At 36.0% G+C, this 20,199-nt stretch overlaps 1 protein-coding gene across 8 annotated transcripts in view; it reads right to left on the bottom strand.

Annotated features, from left to right (window-relative positions):
- The window catches only part of EVI5 (ecotropic viral integration site 5), a 226,508-nt gene that overhangs the window by 78,839 nt on the left and 127,470 nt on the right, over positions 1–20,199 (bottom strand). For 6 of the 8 annotated variants that reach the window (XM_043875546.1, XM_043875543.1, XM_043875550.1 and 3 more), the window contains 3 exons: positions 9,666–9,800; positions 6,222–6,362; positions 4,971–5,129 (listed from right to left, as the gene is read on the bottom strand). In XM_043875546.1, coding sequence (XP_043731481.1) covers positions 4,971–5,129; positions 6,222–6,362; positions 9,666–9,800 — 435 coding nt within the window. The remainder of the gene's footprint in view (positions 1–4,970; positions 5,130–6,221; positions 6,363–9,665; positions 9,801–20,199) is intronic. The other 2 variants (XM_043875545.1, XM_043875549.1) reach the window with 1 other exon arrangement.

The raw sequence follows: 20,199 nt of genomic DNA, 5'->3' as shown, positions 1-20,199 counted from the left end.
AAAGACGCTTGCTCTTTGGAAGAAAAGCCATGACAAACCTAGACAGCATATTAAAAAGAGAGACACTTTGCTAACAAAGGTCCGTCTATGGTTTTTCCAGTAGTCATGTATGGATGTGAGAGTTGAACCATTAAGAAAGCTGAACACTGAAGAACTGATGCTTTTGAATTGTGGTGTTGGAGAACTCTTGAGAGTTCCTTGGACTGCAAGGAAATCCAACCAGTCAATCCTAAAGGAAATCAGTCCTGAATATTCATTGGAAGGACTGACGTTAAAGCTGAAACTCCAATACTTCGGCCACCTGATGCAAAGAACTGTCTCACTGGAAAAGACCCTGATGATGGGAAAGACTGAAGGCAAGAAGAGAAGGGGACGACAGAGGATAAGGTGGTTGGACTGCATCATCAATTCGACGGACATAAGTTTGAGTAAGCTCTGGGAGTTGGTGATGGACAGGGAAGCCTGGGCATTCTGCAATCTACAGGGCCGCAAAGAGTTGGACATGACTGAGTGACTGAACTGAACAGAAGGAAAAAGAAAAACAAATCCAATAAAAAGCAAGAAAGGAGGAAAAAACAGAAAAAAGGGAGAGATAGAGTATAAAATAAAATAATTTCAAATACATAATAAAGACTTTTGATTTCTGATTGAGGATGTAGAGAGTCAGAAAGAACACTGGTTTTCAATTAAAAAAAAAAAAAAGGGCGGTCAAACTCTAAGTTCATGACTACTGTTGAACAAACCAAGAGGTCACAGGACAACTAACCAGCCCCAAATCTTAGAAGGGACACAGCAGATGCTGCTAGAAGTTGTTAAGAATAATTCAGCTAGAATAAACATCAAATTGGTGGAGCATAAATATGGGCTGGATAGAAAGCATGGAGCCTGTGGGGACAAAAGAGTTCACAAACTCTTGTACATTTTTCTTCAACAGGAACAGACCAAAAAGACGGATGAGAGTCTTGAGAAAGAGATCTCCATGGTACAGGCCTCAAGGAGGGGAAAAGGGCACTAATCCTTGCTTATCTCCTCTAGGGAACCAAAGGTTTAATTTGCTTGGAGCAGGACAACAAACACTGCTGTCCCTTGGGCACTGGGAAAACAAGTGCATCTGGGGAAGGAGCTGGACTATAGCTTGGGAATAGGGTCTCCGATGGTCCAGATGGTAAAGAATCCGCCTGCAATGTAGGAGACCTGGGTTCAATCCCTGGATTGGGACGATCCCCTGGAGAAGGGCATGACAACCCACTCCAGTATTCTTGCCTAAAGAATTCCATGGACAGAGGAGCCTGGTAGGCTACAGTCCACGGGGTCGCAAAGAGTCAGACATGACTGAGAGCCTAACACACACAGGACAGGAGCACTAATGAGGCCAAATGCCCCAGATCCAGGAACACACTAATGCAGCCAAAGACTCTGGCTTTCTCAGAACAACACGGCAGAAGTGTTCTCTGCTCTTCCAGTTTCTTGTGGAACAAAAGTAACAGTGGGACACTGCTGGGGACTGACAACTCCTCAAGTGCTGTGCAAAGGGAAGACCTAAAGATAGTGAGAAAACCCTCTGGCAAACCAGCCCTTAACCTAAAAATAAGACATTGCTAGTGGAATTTGAAGCCTGTGGTGCAATGAGGGTAACCACAGAAACAACAAACCTCAAACCTGCCCAACTCCTGACTGTATTAACTCAAACCCCCCACATTAAAGGCCTAGTAGAAGGAAAGATGTACCCATTTCCAGGCATACAAACCATTTACTTTAGTCTACTCTCCTACACAAGATGCACATCTAGTTTAAAGAAAAAAAATTACAAAGCATAGGAAAAGGTAAAAAACAAAACACTTCCAAGAGATAAAGCAATCAACAGAACCAGCCTCTTATATGACACAGATATTGAAGTTTTCTGACAGGGAATAAATTAAGGGCTCTACGTGAAAGGTGAAAGATATGCAACATCAGATAGGTAATATCAGCAAAGAAATGAAAACTGTAAGAATTAAAAGGAAATACTAGAAGTAAAAAGCATAGTAACAGACGTAAAGAATGCTTTCAATGGCTCATCAGACAACTCACAAAGTGGAGGAAAGAATCAATGAAGTTAGTGATAAATCCAGAGAAATAGGTCAGTCAACAGAAACTGAAATACAAAGAGGAAAAATAATGGGAAGGCAAAGAATAACCAAGAGTTTCTGGACAACATCAACAATTTAATGTAAGTATGACTGGAATCCCTGAAGAAGAGAGCGTGGGAGAATAAGTATGTGATGAAATAATGACCAAGAAATTTCCAAATTTCATGGCAGTCACAAATTCACAGGTCCCAGAAGCTCAAGGAAAAAACAAGCAAAAGTCACATCAAGTCAAACTGTATTTCCCTAGGAAATTGTCCACTTCATCTAAACACTCGAATTTCAAATGTATCGCTTAAACATGCCCACAAAACAAAAAGACAAGGCTGTTTAAAGGGATGAATTCCAGGGACTTCTTTGGTGGTTCTTTGGTGGTTCAGTGGTCTTTGCTTACACTGCAGGGGGCAGGGGTTCCATTCCCTGGTAGGGGAACCGAGATCCCAACTGCCCCATGGCCAAAAAAAAAAAGTTAAAAGAAAAGGAAAGTAACAGGTAATTCCAATCTTACAAAAAACTTCTGAGAATAGAAAAAGTTAAATACAACCCAACTCATTCATCAAGCTTACTATAACCTTGGAGATAAAAGTCTCCCCGCAAAAGAAAACTATAGTACAATCTAATTCAGGTACAAAAAAATCTGAATTATGAAAAACCTGATTCCCGCAATGGGAATATGTTGTGTATGTTTCTGTGTCTGCACTCTATATCACAAACTTGTATTTTGATAACTGTACCTCGATACAACTGGTTTTCTTTGCAACCCTATATATTTTAGTTTATGTATTAAAAAATATTATTTTGGAAAGAGGTTCATAGGTTTCAGGTTCCCAAAGGGGTGCACGGCACACAAAACAGATAAGAACCCCTGTACTAAAGAAACTCCTATTGGAGATATACACAAGGAAACGTGCAAGAATGTTCAGGGCAGCACTGTCTGTAATAGCAAATGTCAGTACAAAGAGGAAAGTGGCTCCATAAACTTATACTTACCAGGCGCACTTTTCTAAACGTCATTAAAATGAAGGAACTAGAGCTACATGTATCAGCAAGGACCTATTTCTTAATTTGGATGCTGGATACATGGGTGTTTAATGCAATACTCTTTAGATAACCAACACACCACACTATTTTTATTTATTTTTCTCACTTTGCAATGAGAAAGCATCATGGATCATCACCAGTACATGCACTGACATTTAGGAACCATATCCATTAGTCAAGTGTAGTGCAAAATATAAATTCCTTAGGAAGGTTTTCTCCTTTCCAAATTTCTTCTAGGTTTTCCAACCACCTAGTTGGAATTAATTGTACTGTCCTATTCTCCATAGCAATTTATATTTAATTCTCTAATTACAAATTTCTGAATTATACAGTGCTTCCAGTTTTATTGATATAATTAACATATAGCATTGTATAAGTCTAAGGTGTACGCATAACTTGATTTACATATATTGTGAAATGATTACCACAGTAAATTTAGTTAACATTAATCTTATATAGTGAATTTAAATATAGTTTGCACATGACTGATTTCTCAAGTATAAGATCTTTGATGGCTACACACTGCTTTGTATTCCTAAGTTCCCAAAACTACATTTGTTGAGTTTGATTCATTTACCTATAATCACGCTGAAATAAGTCCTGAACACTGGCAGAAAGTTGTGGTTGCATATTTAATATCTGTATTGAGATATTGAGATAAAATCTGATCATAAAACTAAAACCTCTCGTCATAAAGCTGGATTTCTACTTTTCGTAATCTTACTGTTATTTTTAAATACAATGAAAAACACAAAAAAATAACTCTGTGAACAATGTAAAATAAGATATATTTATTCTAAAGGATTTACATATCTATGTTATCACATTCAAGCTGGGATGATGATTTTATATTTAAGTATATAGAATGATACATGAGTTAACTATGCCCCCTACTGACTGAAAAGTACTTTGAAAACCAAATGATACAAAGAATAGATGTACCACATAAAAACCAAATATCCCAAATGTACTTTTATAATGCAAATGGGTTTCATAAAAAGGATTTAGTAGGTTTCAAGTCAAGAATATTTGAGAGAATATTTATTAGAGAAACAGGGGACTTGAGAAGAAAGAAGTATAACTTTGAAACTGACTGCTCAGAGTCACTACATTACACAATTTTAGGAAGCATCCTTCACATTACATTCTGTATCAGTGGTTCTCAAGCAGGGGCAATTTTGCCTCCCTGGGGACATTTGACATCTGTGTGGAGGTGCTTTTGGCCATCATAGGGAGGTGGGAGTGTGGTGCTTCTGAATAGAGGGTAGAGGGATGTGGTAGTAGTTAAAGAGGCCAGAGATGCTGCTAAACGTACTACAATGCACAGGCCAGTCTCACAATAAAAAATTATCTGGCCCCAAATGTTAGTTAAGAAATTTTGCTCAACATGAATATTCCCTTTCAGGTTGTGCAATAAGGAAACAAAGTCATATAGAGTTTTATGACTTGCTTCAACTATGCTGAAAGAGTTAAAGAAGACACTAAATCTCTGCCATCAAGGAATATGGGTTTTGGGACTTTCCTAGTGGTTCACTGGTCAAAACTGCCCCTGCACTTCCAGTGCAGGGGGCACAGGTTCAAACCCTGGTTGGGGAACTAAGATCCTGCATGCCACATGGCATGGCCAAAAAATATATATGTATAGTATTACGTTTAAGTCCTTTTCATTTGGGATAGAAAATTGTAGATGAGAGAGTTTCATATGTCCACTTTTTAGCTCTATTGTAAGGATGATACAATTTGTGCATAAACTTTTGATGGGTTAACAATAGTTTTTAAAGTTATTAGGTTTTTTCATCATACCTGTGTTTCCATTTCCATCATCCTCTGTTTTATTTCTTTTATTTCTGCTTGTGTTTCAGCTTCTCTAAGTCGGATGGTCATCAGTTCATCTTGTAACTCAATCATGGCATTTTTTTTAGGTGGGTCTTTCCATCTCCCAGTAGTACGAGCTAAGTGGCGCTAAAATTTAAAAAAAAATTATATTGCAACAAATATTCCCAGTACTAAAATAAAAGCCAAATTAACTGAGCACTTATTTCAGGCCGAGTACTGTATAACCCACTTTATATGTGTCATTTTATTTAATCCCAGAAAATCTTAAAAGTTAAATGCTCTTATTTTCACTGTACAGAAAAGAAAATGGAAATTGTGATTAACTCCAGAAACGTCCCCCAGCCAGTAAGTGGCAGATTTGGGATATAAACTCAGACATGGTTCAAATATTTTTTTATTCTGTAGATTAATTATTGTAAAAAATATAATCTTTATCCTCATTTTTCCCTGAGAGATTTTTACATTATTTTTTAATGAAATCCCAAGAAAAGGGGAAAACGGAAGCATTCATGAATTAGGGAAACAACAGCAGAAATTAAGAACAGTGTTCTCAAAAAATTCTTTCATTTGTTTTTAATTAATTTCCAGTTTATTGCTGTCTGATATTTCTTTAAAAAAAAAAAAAAGCCATGGCAATGTAAAGAACTTTGCTAGATATATTCCCCACCCGAATTCATACCAAGATCACTTTCTGAAACAATATGTACTTTTTTTCCTTTCTCCCTTCTGTCTTATAGATTCTATTTTTCTTTTTTTTGCTATTTAGCAGTAGTTTCCCTCATATGTGAATAAATTTGTGTCATATAACCAACTAAATGTCTATTTTATTTTGTGATAAAACCATTTTCAAAAGAAGTTACAAATTCATAAATTTATGTTGATGCCATGCACCCTTCTGATGTTTCATAATGACCAATGAATTTAACAACAGAAGAAATAAGTACAATATAAAAAAATATTTTCTCTTAGTTCTTTAGAAAAAGTTAACACAAATCACAATGGTATAATAAGAGAACAAAAATATGACTTGGCCTCTATTTCACATTTTATTTAATTCTAAAAATCAAAGAGAAAAAAAGCTCTCAGTTTTGTACCTAACAGTCTTTCTCACTTTAAACTCAAACCCTAGTGCTGGTCGTTAACTACTTCAAATTTACACAAAAAGGATATTCAGGTTTTACGTTTTTTTAAAAAAGCACACAAAATATACTCCTATACCTGCCAGTGTTCCTCCAGATCCCTGACTTGCTGTCTAAGCTCTTTCAAACCCATAACAGCTTCTGCTTCTCTCAGCTTCACAGCAATGAGTTCTTCCTGAAGTCTTGCAATGTTATTCTCATCAGGAAAGGAGTTGTTTCTCTAAAGCAAGAGAGAATTTAATTGGGGATTTTTAATTTAAAAAATAAAATACAGCATATACAACAATACAGCAAATAACAAGAGCTATTTCATCTCATATATAAATTTGCTTAATTTGATACAATCTTCTTGAGATATAATCCACAAACTATAAAACTTATCCTTTTAATGAACACTAGTCAGAGGTTTTTAAGAGTATTCACAGGGTTATGCAACCATCATCACAAACTAATTTCAGTACATTTTAATCACCCCCAAGAAACCCTATACCCATTAGCAGTTACTCTATGTTTTCTACACCCCCAGGCCCTGATAATCACTAATCTATGTCTCTATGAACTTGCCTATTTTGAATATTTCATACAAATGCAATCATATTATTTATGGCCTTTTATGACTAGCTCCTTTCACTCAGCATGTTTTCAAATTTCATTTTTTAAATTGCCAAATAATAATTTCATTGCACAGATATACCACATTTTATTTATACATTTATCAGTTGATGGAAACGTGAGTTGTTTCCACTTTGAGGTTACTATGAGTAACACTGCTATGGACATTTATGTAAAAGTTTTTGTGTAGATGTATGTTTTTAACTCTCTTGAGTATATATGAAAGAGCACAAATGCTAGATCAGATGGTAATTCTACATTTAATTCTTAAGAAACTGGCAAACCTTTCCAAAGCAGTTGCATGTTTTACATTCCCACCAGGAAGGAACTGTCTTTAATTTTAAGGACACAGAGTCTAATTCTGTTTTAATAAAATACTAATCAGAATTATGGAGCAACAAGATTAAAAATGTTTTTCAACATGGCAATAAACATACTAACCTCTGATTAGGACTTCAAACAAAGCATGAACATCACTTATATTTTAAAGATTTATGGAAGAGAGCAGTTCAAAATTTGTTTTATTTTTTCAACACACCACTTTGGAAAAGGAGTATAAGATATCTGTACATTAGTCACTATTGTGACTCATCAATACTCAAGAAATTAATTCTAAGGTAATCTAAGTATTTCCTTCAAGGGTACAAGATGGGTCCTGAAAGACCCATCTTAGAATATAGGGTTGCCATATTGAACTGCTCTCAGGAATGACCAAAGAATTCTAAATTAGGCTCTAATAAAAGTTCATTAAGTAAACTAAGTTCCAAGTCTACAAAGTTTTCTATCTCTGAAATATTTCATTAACATTTTAGCCCACAGAAATGGCTGAATAAAGTTATTCATGTCAACTACACATACTTTGTGATGGATTTTAAATATTTTCTCAACTGAAAACTAGAAATTTACTGTATATGTATTTTAAGAAAAACTACCTTGCATGAAGACAGTAACCATAGGATGCATGAATACCAACAAAGCTACTTTAAAAATCCATTTTTAAATTGGACCCAAGAACATTTCCTTCTTCCAAATATTCAAAACAGAAAGATCCAGACTCTTAACTAAATCATGGAGCCCAGAATACTCCCCATTAGGCATTTTTTATTTTTTGCTGGCTTTTTCCTCAACAAATAGGAGAAAAAGTTTTCCAAAGATAATATAAAAATAGAAAATAGATTTCTGGCACAATTATTCCACTGTAGTTATACCCTGTTCTATTTCATTAAGAAACAGTTAAGAATTTGAGGCTCTTTCATGTCCATTGTTTATGAGATTCTGAATAAATGGCTAGATACTACCTAAGTGTAAAAGAAAAAAACTCAACACAGAACCCAAATTATCTATGATTTTATAAATGAGAAAAGAGAGATTCAGAATTTGTGATTTGGAACACAGACTCTGAAGTCTGAGGTTATAAGAAACCTAAAAGTGTTTCTATTTCCACTACTCATCTGTTCTTTAATAACCTTCAAAAGAGGTAAGTTAATTTCTGTAAGTACATCTCCAGCTAAAATCTTCCTATATAAAAACTGTGATGGTTTTCTGTAGCTTGGAAAGCTGTAACAGTTATACTCAGATGAAAATTTTCCTGAAATGCTTATGTATTTAACTAGTCTATTTCTACACTTGTTGCAGATAAAACTATTATAATATTTGAAAACAATGGTTAATTTCTTTCTTTAAACAAATTTACAAGAAAAACAAGACACATCTGCAATGTGTTTCAATCAAAAAATTCACTTCTATATATCAGATCTTCATATTTCAAAGTAAAAATGTTCACTTCTCAGCTGAAATTTGATTAAAATGAATATTTGTGCATCTTGTGCTTAGTCAGGATGCATATTTCACAGTGGATTTTTAAAATTTACCTTTAACTGGGAGAAAAGCAAGTGATATATTTATATACTGTTGGGATAAAAATGGTAATATTCCTTTTTTAAAGAACTACGAATATGGTTATGGTTTAAGCACATTTTACTCATGTTTAGCACAGGCTTTAAATTAAAAAATACACTGTGGTCTACACTGACCCAAAAGTATTCCATAAATTAATTTAACAAATACATGGCAAATTTTTCATAGCTAAATCTAATTCTTCTAGAAGGAAATTGCTGCCTTCTGTTTAATTACATTAACTGAAATGTGCTTAAGAGGAATGTTTTCAGCATATTTTATATACTAAAAACAAAAAGGGTTAGTATTCGGTCAATGGCCAAGATGTAATATTACTACGTTGTAGACTGTTATAGTTCACATCATCCCATTTGCCCCAGGATTTTAAGGAAATGGCAACCCACTGCAGTACTCTTGCCTAGAGAATCCTGTGGACAGAGGAGCCTGGTGGGCTGCTGTCCACGGGGTCACACAGAGTCAAACATGACTGAAGCGACTTAGCCTGCATGCACGCGCTGGAGAAGGAAATGGTAACCCACTCCAGTGTTCTTGTCTGGAGAATCCCAGGGACAGAGGAGCCTGGTGGGCTGCCGTCTATGTGGTCGCACAGAGTCGGACACGACTGAAGCGACTTAGCAGCAGCAGCAGTCTGAGAGATACTGTGTCAGCTATAGTTGGGTGACTCTAAAGGCTGTTTATCTTGACAACAGTTAATCTCTATTCCTTAAGTCTCTTTTCTCCAATATTTAAATGCCATTCATATAAAAATTATCCTGGTTGTTTCCCTCTAAAAGGACTTTAATCTCTATTTTTACCCAAAATATGGGGCTTTGAGTAGTATGGTAACAATAAAAATTAAATAGGAATCATGTATTTTTTCCTTTCCTCTCATAACTAACATGTAAGATTTTTAATGTGCAAAAAACCATGCCAAATTTCACCACTCAATAAGCACTTAAATATCTATCATATGTCCCCTCTAGTTTGGGAATGACAGCCTTTATGTTGTTCTTACCTTTTCTATATCCAGAACTTTATCCTGCATTTCCTTCAGCGCACACTGAGACTCAGCTTCACTCAGACGGGCTTGGACCAATTCCTTCTCTAGCTGTAGCACAAAATCTTCATTGTAGTTGGAACTGCATTTATGCTACAAGTTATAGACATACACTGAAATTTTTCAGAATTTTGAACACGTATATATAATAAGTGCAATTACACAATACAGCTATTGAGGGTAACCAGATTGTAAAAGTTCCATCTACCTAGTACTTCCAGCTTATCTCCTTTCCAGAAAATAAAAAATTCCAGGTTTGATATCTATAATGATGATCACATTATCAGATGTTTATAATCGAATCCAATTCACAGAAGATAAATATCTTCTTTTATCTGTCCATTCATCCAGATACTAAGAATTTGTTCCAGCTCTATAGACCTGAACTGAACAACACCATACCACCAGTCACATATGGTTACTGAGCACTTGAAATGTGGCTAGTCAAATTAAGAAAGGTTGTCAGTGTAAAATACAAACTGGATTTTGAATGCTTAATGTGAAATAAAAAGGCAAAATATCTCATTAATTTTAATACTTATTGTATGTTGAAATAATATTTCAAACATACTGAGTTAAAATACTGATTTAATCAAATAAAACTATTACTTATTAATTCCACAATATTTCAAATGTACTGAGTTAAAATACTTATTTAATCAAACAAAACTTTATTATTTATTAATTTCATTGTTAGTTACTCCTTTTTTTTATGGCACTTTAAAAGGCACATGTGGCTCACATTATATTGATATTAGACAGCACTGATATAGACTACAGAAGACAAGTACAAATTTACTGAAAATTTTATTTTAACCTAATAGGAATAAAAATAAGGCATCTATAATAACGTAAACCATCCTAAATCCCAAAAGAACAAAAATGTATTTGCTGTTAGAAATGTACTGATCTCTTTAAATATACTCATGAAAATGACTGCTAGAAGCAACGATGCTGCATAAAGAAATTAACCATGAAAGGATGAAACTCTTCCATCTCCTTTCCTACTTTACACCAATGTAGCTATTTAAGAAATCCCCTTTCGAACTTGTTTGTACACAAAGATGTTCAAAAAGGTGTTTATTCATCACTATAAAAGACTTCCTAAAATAAACTATCACTTCACATTTAATTCAGGTAGTAATTACTACATGATTAAAAAATAGTGACAACTCAAAATTCCAAAATAAGAGTCACAGAGAATAATCTCCTACTGAACTAACATAAGTAAATAATGGGTCTTTTTACTCTTTAATATCTTAGGAACAAAAGAGATATCAAATTAAAACTATTTAAAAACTATTAAATACTTAATTAAAATATACAGTACTCCTTTGCCCAACTCAAAAAGTTACATGTTTTAAAAATGCACAGTTCACCTACTGGGCAAATGAGAACTTTTAAACTCAGTTTTAAATCTCCAAGTTACTTTCTGATACTATTAAAATAATATTTCAATATAAGAAATAGATCTGCAATAGGTATATCACCTTAGCAAATACTTACCTTACCAAACAGAAAAATGACACAGTTTTAGAATGGCTGCATCCAAAATGCAGGTGTCATGATTTTTGTTTTAATTAGATCACAGTTATTTTATGAGTAATACTAGAATCTTTTGCCTTTAATTTAAAGCTCTGACAACAGTAATTCAGGCTTACTTGTTAAGACTCTATTAGGAGGGCCCAAGGAACACATCAAACCCAAATGGCCAATATGAGAATGGAATCATTGATTTGGTGTAAACCAACCCATCCAACCAAGTGTTAAAAAAAAAAACAACTACTAATATTGGGAACAAATTTTTAGCAATAAAATTTACAAAACTTCTAATCATCCTCTATTGTTCAAGGGATTCACTCTACAGTGTACATGTTATTTCTCTTCTCTCCAGTTTGTTCCTCAATCCACTACAAACTAATTTTAGCCTTCAACTCTTGATGAAACTGCTCTAATCACTAACAGTATTAATATCCAATAACAATATAAAAGCTCAATGGAAAGCCCTTTTGTTCAGCTCTTAGCTTCACCAGATAGTCTACGGAATTTAAAACAACTGACCACTCACTAAAAATTTCTCCTCCCCTAGATTCTGAGGTGTTACCCTTTCATGGTTTTACTTCCTATCTTCTCTGTCTGCTCCGTCAGTTCCACTACTTCATTATAAACATGTCTGTGTGTGTATGTGTGTATATGTGTGTGTGTCAATCAGCAGGCCTCAGGGTTTCTATATTCTGTATTTTCTCTCAATCTTTCTGTTAATTTTCTTATTTTGTAGATTCCTCCTATGTGATTTCATCTATTGTCTAATACAGCCCATACAAAGACATTATCAGATACAATGTATATCATATTTTTACTCTATATAATTTTATATAGACAATGGATGAGATCACCAAGGAAGAATCTGCAAAATAGTTAAAAAAAAAAAAAAACAAACAAAGTGGGGGGAGAGGAAGAGGAACATACAATAATGGAACTCTAAGGACAATAAATATAGATAGAAATCGACAGATATACAGATATATAAAGAGTGACGACTCTCAAGTCCATATTCTCACCCTGATCTTTCTAATAAACTACAGATTCATATTCACAACTTCCTACTGGTTTTCTTTGTCTGTTTAGCCTCACACTCACCTCACATTCAACCTTTCAAAACTGGGCTCCTTATTTTTTCCTTCTTATATGCTAAGGATCCCATCATCTAATAACCATCCAAGTAAAAACTTCCCCTATTATTATATCAACCCACACCAAATCAATCACCAAATCTTAGTTTTTCTTCCAGCTACCTCTTGAATTTGTCTGCTCCTTTCCATTTTCACAGTCATTGTTTTTATTTGTGCTCTCATCTTTCTTTGAACTACTGCAATAGTCTTACATACATGACCATCTAACTATTAATTACAGTGCTTAGTGGGTATTATTTAATATAGGCACACCTCATTTTATTGCTCTTCACTTTATTGCACTTTGAAGACACTGTTTGTTTGTTGGTTTTTAAATAAGTTGAAGGTCTGTGGCAACCCTACTTCAAACCAAGTTTATTGGCGCTGTTTTTACAACAACATTTGCTCACTTCAAGTCACTGTGTCATATTTTGGTTGTTCTCACAATATTTCAAACTTTTTCATTATTATTATTTTTGGCTTGTGATCAGTGAGCTCTGTTTCTATTGCAATTGTTTTCAAGTGCCATGAACCACACACCATTTAAGATGGTGAACTTAACTGATAAATGCTGTGTGTATTCTGACGGCTCCACTGACCAGCCAGCCATCCCCCGCATTTCTCTCCTTTTCCTTGCGTTTCCTTATTCCCTGAGATACAACACTGTTGAAATCAGGCCATTTGATAACCCACAATGGCCTCTAAGTGTTCAAGAGAAAGGAAGAATTGCATCTCTCTCATTTTAAACAGAAAGCTAGGAATGATCAAGCTTAGTGAGGAAGGCATGTCAAAAGCCAAGATAAGCCAAAAACTAGGGCTATTGTCCCAAACATCCAAGTTGTGAATGCAAAGAAAAAGTTCTTCAAGGAAATTAAAAGTGCTACTCTACTGAACACATAAATGGTAAGAATGTGCAACAGCCTTACTGCTGATAATGGAAAAAGTTTTAGTGGCCTGGACAGAGAATCAAACCAGCCACAACACTCCTTGAAGCCAAAGTCTTATCCAGAGCAAGGACCTAACTTTCTTCAATTCTATGAAGGCAGAAAGAGATGAAGAAGCTGCAGAAGAAAAGTTTGAAGTTAAAAAGAGACTGATTTATGAGGTTTAAAGAAAGAAGCTATCTCCATAAAATAAATGTGCAATGTGAAGCAGCAAGATCTAATGTAGAAACTGCAGCAACTTATCCAGAAGATTTTGGTAAGATCATTAATGAAGGTGATTACGTTAAACAATAGATTTTTTATGTAGATCAAACAGCCTCCTATCAGAAGAAGGTGCCACCTAAAGCTTTCATAGCTAGAAGAGAAGTCAATGCTTGGCTTCAAAGTTTCAAAGAACAGGCTGATTTTCTTGTTAGGGGCTAATGCAGCTAGAGGCTTGAAGTCGAAGCCAGTGCTCATTTACCATTCTGAAAATCTTAGGACCCTTCAGAATTAAGCTAAATCTACTGTCTGTGCTCTCTAAAAATTAATGACATAGCCTTGATGATAGCACACTTGTTTATGACATGGCTTACTACTATAAGCCCCACTGTTGAAGCCTAATGCTCAGAAAAAGATTCCTTTCAAAATATTACTGTTCACTGACAGTGCACCTGGTCACCCAAAAACTCTGATGGAAATGTAAAATGAGATTAATGTCTTCATGCCTCCTAACACAACATCCATTCTGCAGCCCAGGGTTCAAGGAATAATCCTGACTTTCAAGTCTTATTATTTAAGAAATACATTTTCTAAGGCTATAGCTGTCAAAAAAGAGCCATTCCTCAGATGGATCTTTGAAAAGTAAACTGAAAACCTTCTGGAAAAGATTCACCACTCTAGGTGCTATTAAGAAAATTCATGATTCATGGGGAGAAGTCAAAATATCAACATTAACTGAAGAAGCTGATTCTAACCTTCATGGATGATTTGGAGGTGTTCAAGACCAGTGGCAGAAGTAAGCACAGATGTAACAAAAAGAGCAAGAGAACTAGAGCTACAAGTGGAGCCTGAAGATGTGACTGACTTGCTGCAAACTCATGGTAAAACTTGCACGAGGAGTTCCTTTTCATGGGTAAGCAAACAAAATGCTTTCTTGAGATGGAATCTACTTCTGATGACTATGCATGAGGATTACTGAAATGACAACAAAGGACTGAGAATATTACACATGCTTACTTAATAAAGCACTGGCAGGGTTTGAGAGTATTGACCCCCAACTGTGAAAGAAGTTCTACTGTGGGCAAAATGTTATCAAACAGCATTGCATGCTACAGAGAAATTTTTCATGAAAGGAATCAAAATCGCTGTAACAAACTTCACTTTGCCTTTTTAAAAATATAAATTGTCAATCTTCAGCAACCACCACCCTGATAAGTCAGTAGCCATCAACATCGAGGCAAGACCTTTCACCAACGAAAAGATTACAACTCACTGAAGCCTTAGATGATGGTTAGCATTTTTGGCAATAAACATCTTTTAATTAATGTGCATACATTGTTTTTCTTAGACATACTGCTACTGCATACTTTACAGGCTATAGTACAGTGTAAACATAACTTTTATATGCACTGGGAAACCAAATAATTTGTGTGACTCACTTTTTGTGATATTTGCTTTATTGCAGTGGCCTGGAACTGAACCCACAATCTGAGGTTCACCTGTATTTTATGTTACAGCTCACACTAAATTGTAGTAGAAGCATTTACAATTTTGCCACCCGGCCCAGGTAGGTGTTTTCTTTCCCTTTTGTACTGAGACTAAAGGAGTTTTAATTCCATGTTTATTAGTACAAACATGTTAATGAAAATTATACAAGCAGTGATACACTTAAACAGAGTATTCAGAATAAATCTAACTTCACTAAGCCAATTTCATCTCATTATCAATTTTTGTATATAGCAACTAGCTCTATTCAATTACATTCATATGCATTATTGAACAAAAATGCTTTTATTAGGATCAGTTCTTAGTACTGATATGGACTCACTGGAGATTCTGCATTAGTGCTATGACTTGGGGGGTTAGGAAAAAAAACTAACATTTGTTTGGTTGAAATATGGACCAAAGGGTGGTCCATGGTGAATGAACTGGAAATGTTGGACATGCCTTGGTTCAATGTAAAGAAAGGGAAAACTGGTGACAAAGAAATTGGGGAAGATGTATGGAGACATACCTTTCTGAATATGCTAAAACTGTGAAGATGCTGCTTCCCACGTGAATGCTCGCCAAAGGGTGACCTCAGCAGAGAATTTTTTTTTTTCCAGCAGAGAGTTTTAAAAAATCAGTTGAATGGATAAAATTCTGATTTAGGCTCTAAGGTAAGTGTGGTCCAAAATTTCTTGTGGCAAGAGCATTCTCATTCTTCCCTTCTAGGCTGGACAAATCACAAAAGCCGCAGTGTTGCCCTATTTAGATGAAAGAAATATAATAATATCTGCTTCTTACACTATGCTCTCTGCACTATGAGGTCAGTTCCAGCTCATCTCTGAAAACTGTAATACTATTTGCTATTGAGCACTAAAAAGTTCTGTTTTATTTTTTGTTTCTTGTTTTTCACTTTTGGAGTCAAATATTTTTCATTGCTTGATAGAGAAAGTGGGAAATTGTGCTCTCCAGTTAGAGGAATAAAAGATTTCAAGTCATTAAAAAAAACCTCAATTGAATGGGATGACCCATTCTGTGGATACCAGTCAGCCTCTATCCTCAGAAAGCCCAATAAGCTGATGACCAATGGCTGGAACAGAGATTATACATGGGCTCAGCAAAATGGATTTCTACTCACCACGGTGATCTGGCTACTGCCACTGCTAAGTGTCCAATCTGCCAGCAACAGAGATCAATACTACACCCCTGATACGACACCATTCCCTGGGGTAATCAGCTTACTACCTGGCAGCAGGTTAATCATATTGGACCACTTCCAAAATGGAAGGGACGTTTTGCTCTTACTGGAATACACACTTACTCTGGATATGAACTTGCTTTCCCAGCATGCAATGCTTCTGTCAAAACTATCATCTGTGGAATTACAGAATGCCTTCTCCACCGTGATGGTATTCTACATAGCACTGTTTCTCATCAAGGAGTGCACATCATAGCAAAATAAGAACAGCAATGGGCCCATGCTAATGGAACTCATCAGTCTTATCAAATTCCCTAATATCAAGCAGCTGGACTGACAGAACGGTGGAATGACCACTTGAAAACTCATTTCCAGTGCCAGTTAGGTGGCAATACAAGACTGGGACAACGTTCTCCAGAAGAATGAATATGCTGTGCATCACTGTGCAATATACAGTGTCATTTTTCTCCCATAATTCACAGATATAGGAATCAAGAGGTGTAAGTAGGAGTGACACTATTACTGCTACAGACTCACCAACAAAATGTTTGCTTTGCAACATTATGTTCTGCTGGTCTAGATTTCTTAGTTCCTGAGGGAGGAATGCTTCCATGGAGAGACAGTAAACTGGAAGTTAAGGCAAACCACTTTGAGTCCTCATGCATCTGAATTAGTAAGTAAAAAAAGAGAATTACGGTGTTGGTTTCACTGACTGATCACTACCGAGTAGTCCACTACACTACAATGGAGATTTGGAAGAATATATGTGAAACATAGGAGATCCTTTCAAGTGTCTCTTAATATTATCAGGCCTTTTAATTAAGGTAAAAAAAATTACAATAATTCAATTCAGGAAGGATTGCTTATGGCCCAGATCCTTCAGGATTCAAGGTTTGGGTCAACCCACCAAGCAAAGAACCATGAACAGCTGGGGTGCTTGTTGAAGGTAAAGGAATAGAGTGGGTAGTGGAAGAAGGTAGTTACAAATGCTACCACATGATCAGTTACATAAATGAGGACTGTAACTGCCATGAGTATTTCCTCCTAATTTTGCTATGAATGTTTTGTTTTGAATATGTTTGAATTTGTTTGAATATGTGTGTTTTCTTTCCTCTCTTGTTCTCTTATCATGTGACATAAGATGCACTGACTTTATATTATAGCATTTAAGTATTGTTAATTTTACTGTATACCCTGTAATTAAATTACAAGATATCAAGAAGAGAAAACATTACTCAAGAACTTTACCACCTCTTCTGGGGAAGGCATTAGTACATTTCTGGATATGCTCAGGATATAACTGTATGAAGTTATGCAGAATTATGACCTTATTATTTTCTTTCCCTGGATTAAGTATAGATTAATGAGAAACACATGGGTGCCAAATTGACTAAGGCTGGACTTGTGATGGTTAATTTTCATCAACTTGGCTAGGACATGGGATGGCCAGATTAGACATTACTTCTGGGTGTTTCTGTGAAGGTGTTTTCAGATGATTTAGTAGACTGCCCTCCCAACGTAAGTGGGGACCAGCCATTCTGTTCAGGGCCTTAATAGAACATGTAATAGAAAAAGGAAGGATTCATTCTGTTCCTGCCCACTGCTTGAGCTAGGACGTTAGTCCTCTCCTACCCTTGGACTGGAATTACCTTCATTACTCTGCAGAATTCTAACACAAGGTAAATTTTATAAGTAAGATTAAATTTATTCATTATAGAGGTTTTACTATTCTTGCTTGGTTTTGGTCCCTTTCATCTGGCTCAGAGCTTCTGCAATTGAATTCTCTTATTTGCTATTTATTTCTACATTTTGAATTCTGCTGTTCAAAACTGTGCAGATCTAAATTTGATCAGGAAAATGATATACTTCTGATAAAAAACTTCACCTTTCAGTTTTAGTCTTTTAAGTTTTGGTTATTATTGTTAGCCATTTATGCCATTGACCAAAAATGCTGGTCAGTCAGTCAGTTCAGTCGCTCAGTCGTGTCCGACTCTTTGCGACCCCATGAATCGCAGCACGCCAGGTCTCCTTATCCATCAACAACTCGGGGACTTTACTCAAACTCATGCCCATCAAGTTGGTGATGCCATCCAGCCATCTCATCCTCTGTCGTCCCCTTCTCCTCCTGCCCCCAATCCCTACCAGCATCAGGGTCTTTTCAAATGAGTCAGCTCTTCGCATCAGGTGGCCAAAGTACTGGAGTTTCAGCTTCAGCATCAGTCCTTCCAATGAACACCCAGGACTGATCTCCTTTAGGATGGACTGGTTGGATCTCCTTGCAGTCCAAGGGACTCTCAAGAGTCTTCTCCAACACCACAGTTCAAAAGCATCAATTTTTCGGCGCTCAGCTTTCTTAATAGTCCAACTCTCACATCCATACATGACCACTGGAAAAACCACTGCCTTGACTAGACGGACCTTTGTTGGCAAAGTAATGTCTCTGCTTTTTTTTTTTTTTTATGTCTCTGCTTTTTAATATGCGATCTAGGTTCGTCGTAACTTTCCTTCCAAGGAGTAAGCGTCTTTTAATTTCATAGCTGCAATCACCATCTGCAGTGATTCTGGAGCCCAAAAAAATAAAGTCTGACACTGTTTCCACTGTCTCTCCATTTATTTCCCATGAAGTGATGGGACCAGATGCCATGATCTTAGTTTTCTGAATGTTGAGTGTTAAGCCAACTTTTTCACTCTCCTCTTTCACTTTCATCAAGAGGCTTTTTAGTATTCCATTTGAATGCAGAGTTCCAAAGAATAGCAAGGAGAGATAAGAAAGCATTCCTCAGCTATCAGTGCAAACAAATAGAGGAAAACAACAGAATGGAAAGACTAGAGATCTCTTCAAGAAAATTAGAGATACCAAGGGAACATTTCATGTAAAGATGGGTTCAATTAAGGACAGAAATGGTATGGACCTAACAGAAGCAGAAGATATTAAGAAGAGATGGCAAGAATACACAGAAGAACTGTACAAGACAAGATCTTCACAACCCAGATAATCACAATGGTGTGATCACTCACCTAGAGCCAGACATCCTGGAATGTGAAGTCAAGTGGGCCTTAGAAAGCATCACTACAAACAAAGCTAGTGGCTGTGATGGAATTCCAGTTGAGTTATTTCACATCCTGAAAGATGATGCTGTGAAAGTGCTACACGCAATATGTCAGCAAATTTGGAAAACTCAGCAGTGGACATAGGACTGGAAAAGGTCAGTTTTCATTCCAATCCCTAAGAAAGGCAATCCCAAAGAATGCTCAAACCACCGCACAATTGCACTCATCTCACACGCTAGTAAAGTAATGCTCAAAATTCTCCAAGCCAGGCTTTAGCAATACATGAACCGGCAGAGGAACCAGAGATCAAATTGCCAACATCTGCTGGATCATCAAAAAAGCAACAGAGTTCCAGCAAAACATCTATTTCTGCTTTATTAACTACGCCAAAGCCTTCGACTGTGTGGATCACAATAAACTGTGGAAAATTCTGAAAGAGTGGGGAATACCAGACCACCTGACCTGCCTCTTGAGAAACCTATATGCAGGTCAGGAAGCAACAGTTAGAACTGGACATGGAACAACAGACTGGTTCCAAATAGGAAAAGGAGTACGTCAAGGCTGTATATTGTCACCCTGCTTATTTAACTTATATGCAGAGTACATCATGAGAAACGCTGGGCTGGAAGAAGCACAAGCTGGAATCAAGATTGCCAGGAAAATATCAATAACCTCAGATATGCAGATGACACCACCCTTATGGCAGAAAGTGAAGAGGAACTAAAAAGCCTCTTGTTGAAAGTGAAAGAGGAGAGTGGAAAAGTTGGTAGAATAATGAAATAATGTTAATCTTAATAATAACTACCACTTATTGAGCACTCATTCTATGCTAAGCATTATTCCAGAGGACCAACTCACTTAAATCTCAATAATCTTTTATTATATATAGGATAAAAAAATTTGTATTCTATACAGAAGTTAGGTAATTTTTAAAAGGACAG

Source organism: Cervus elaphus, chromosome 20 (assembly GCF_910594005.1).
Source record: "Cervus elaphus chromosome 20, mCerEla1.1, whole genome shotgun sequence".
NCBI classification, from domain to species: domain Eukaryota; kingdom Metazoa; phylum Chordata; class Mammalia; order Artiodactyla; family Cervidae; genus Cervus; species Cervus elaphus.
This window is presented reverse-complemented; position numbering and strand designations above follow the sequence as displayed.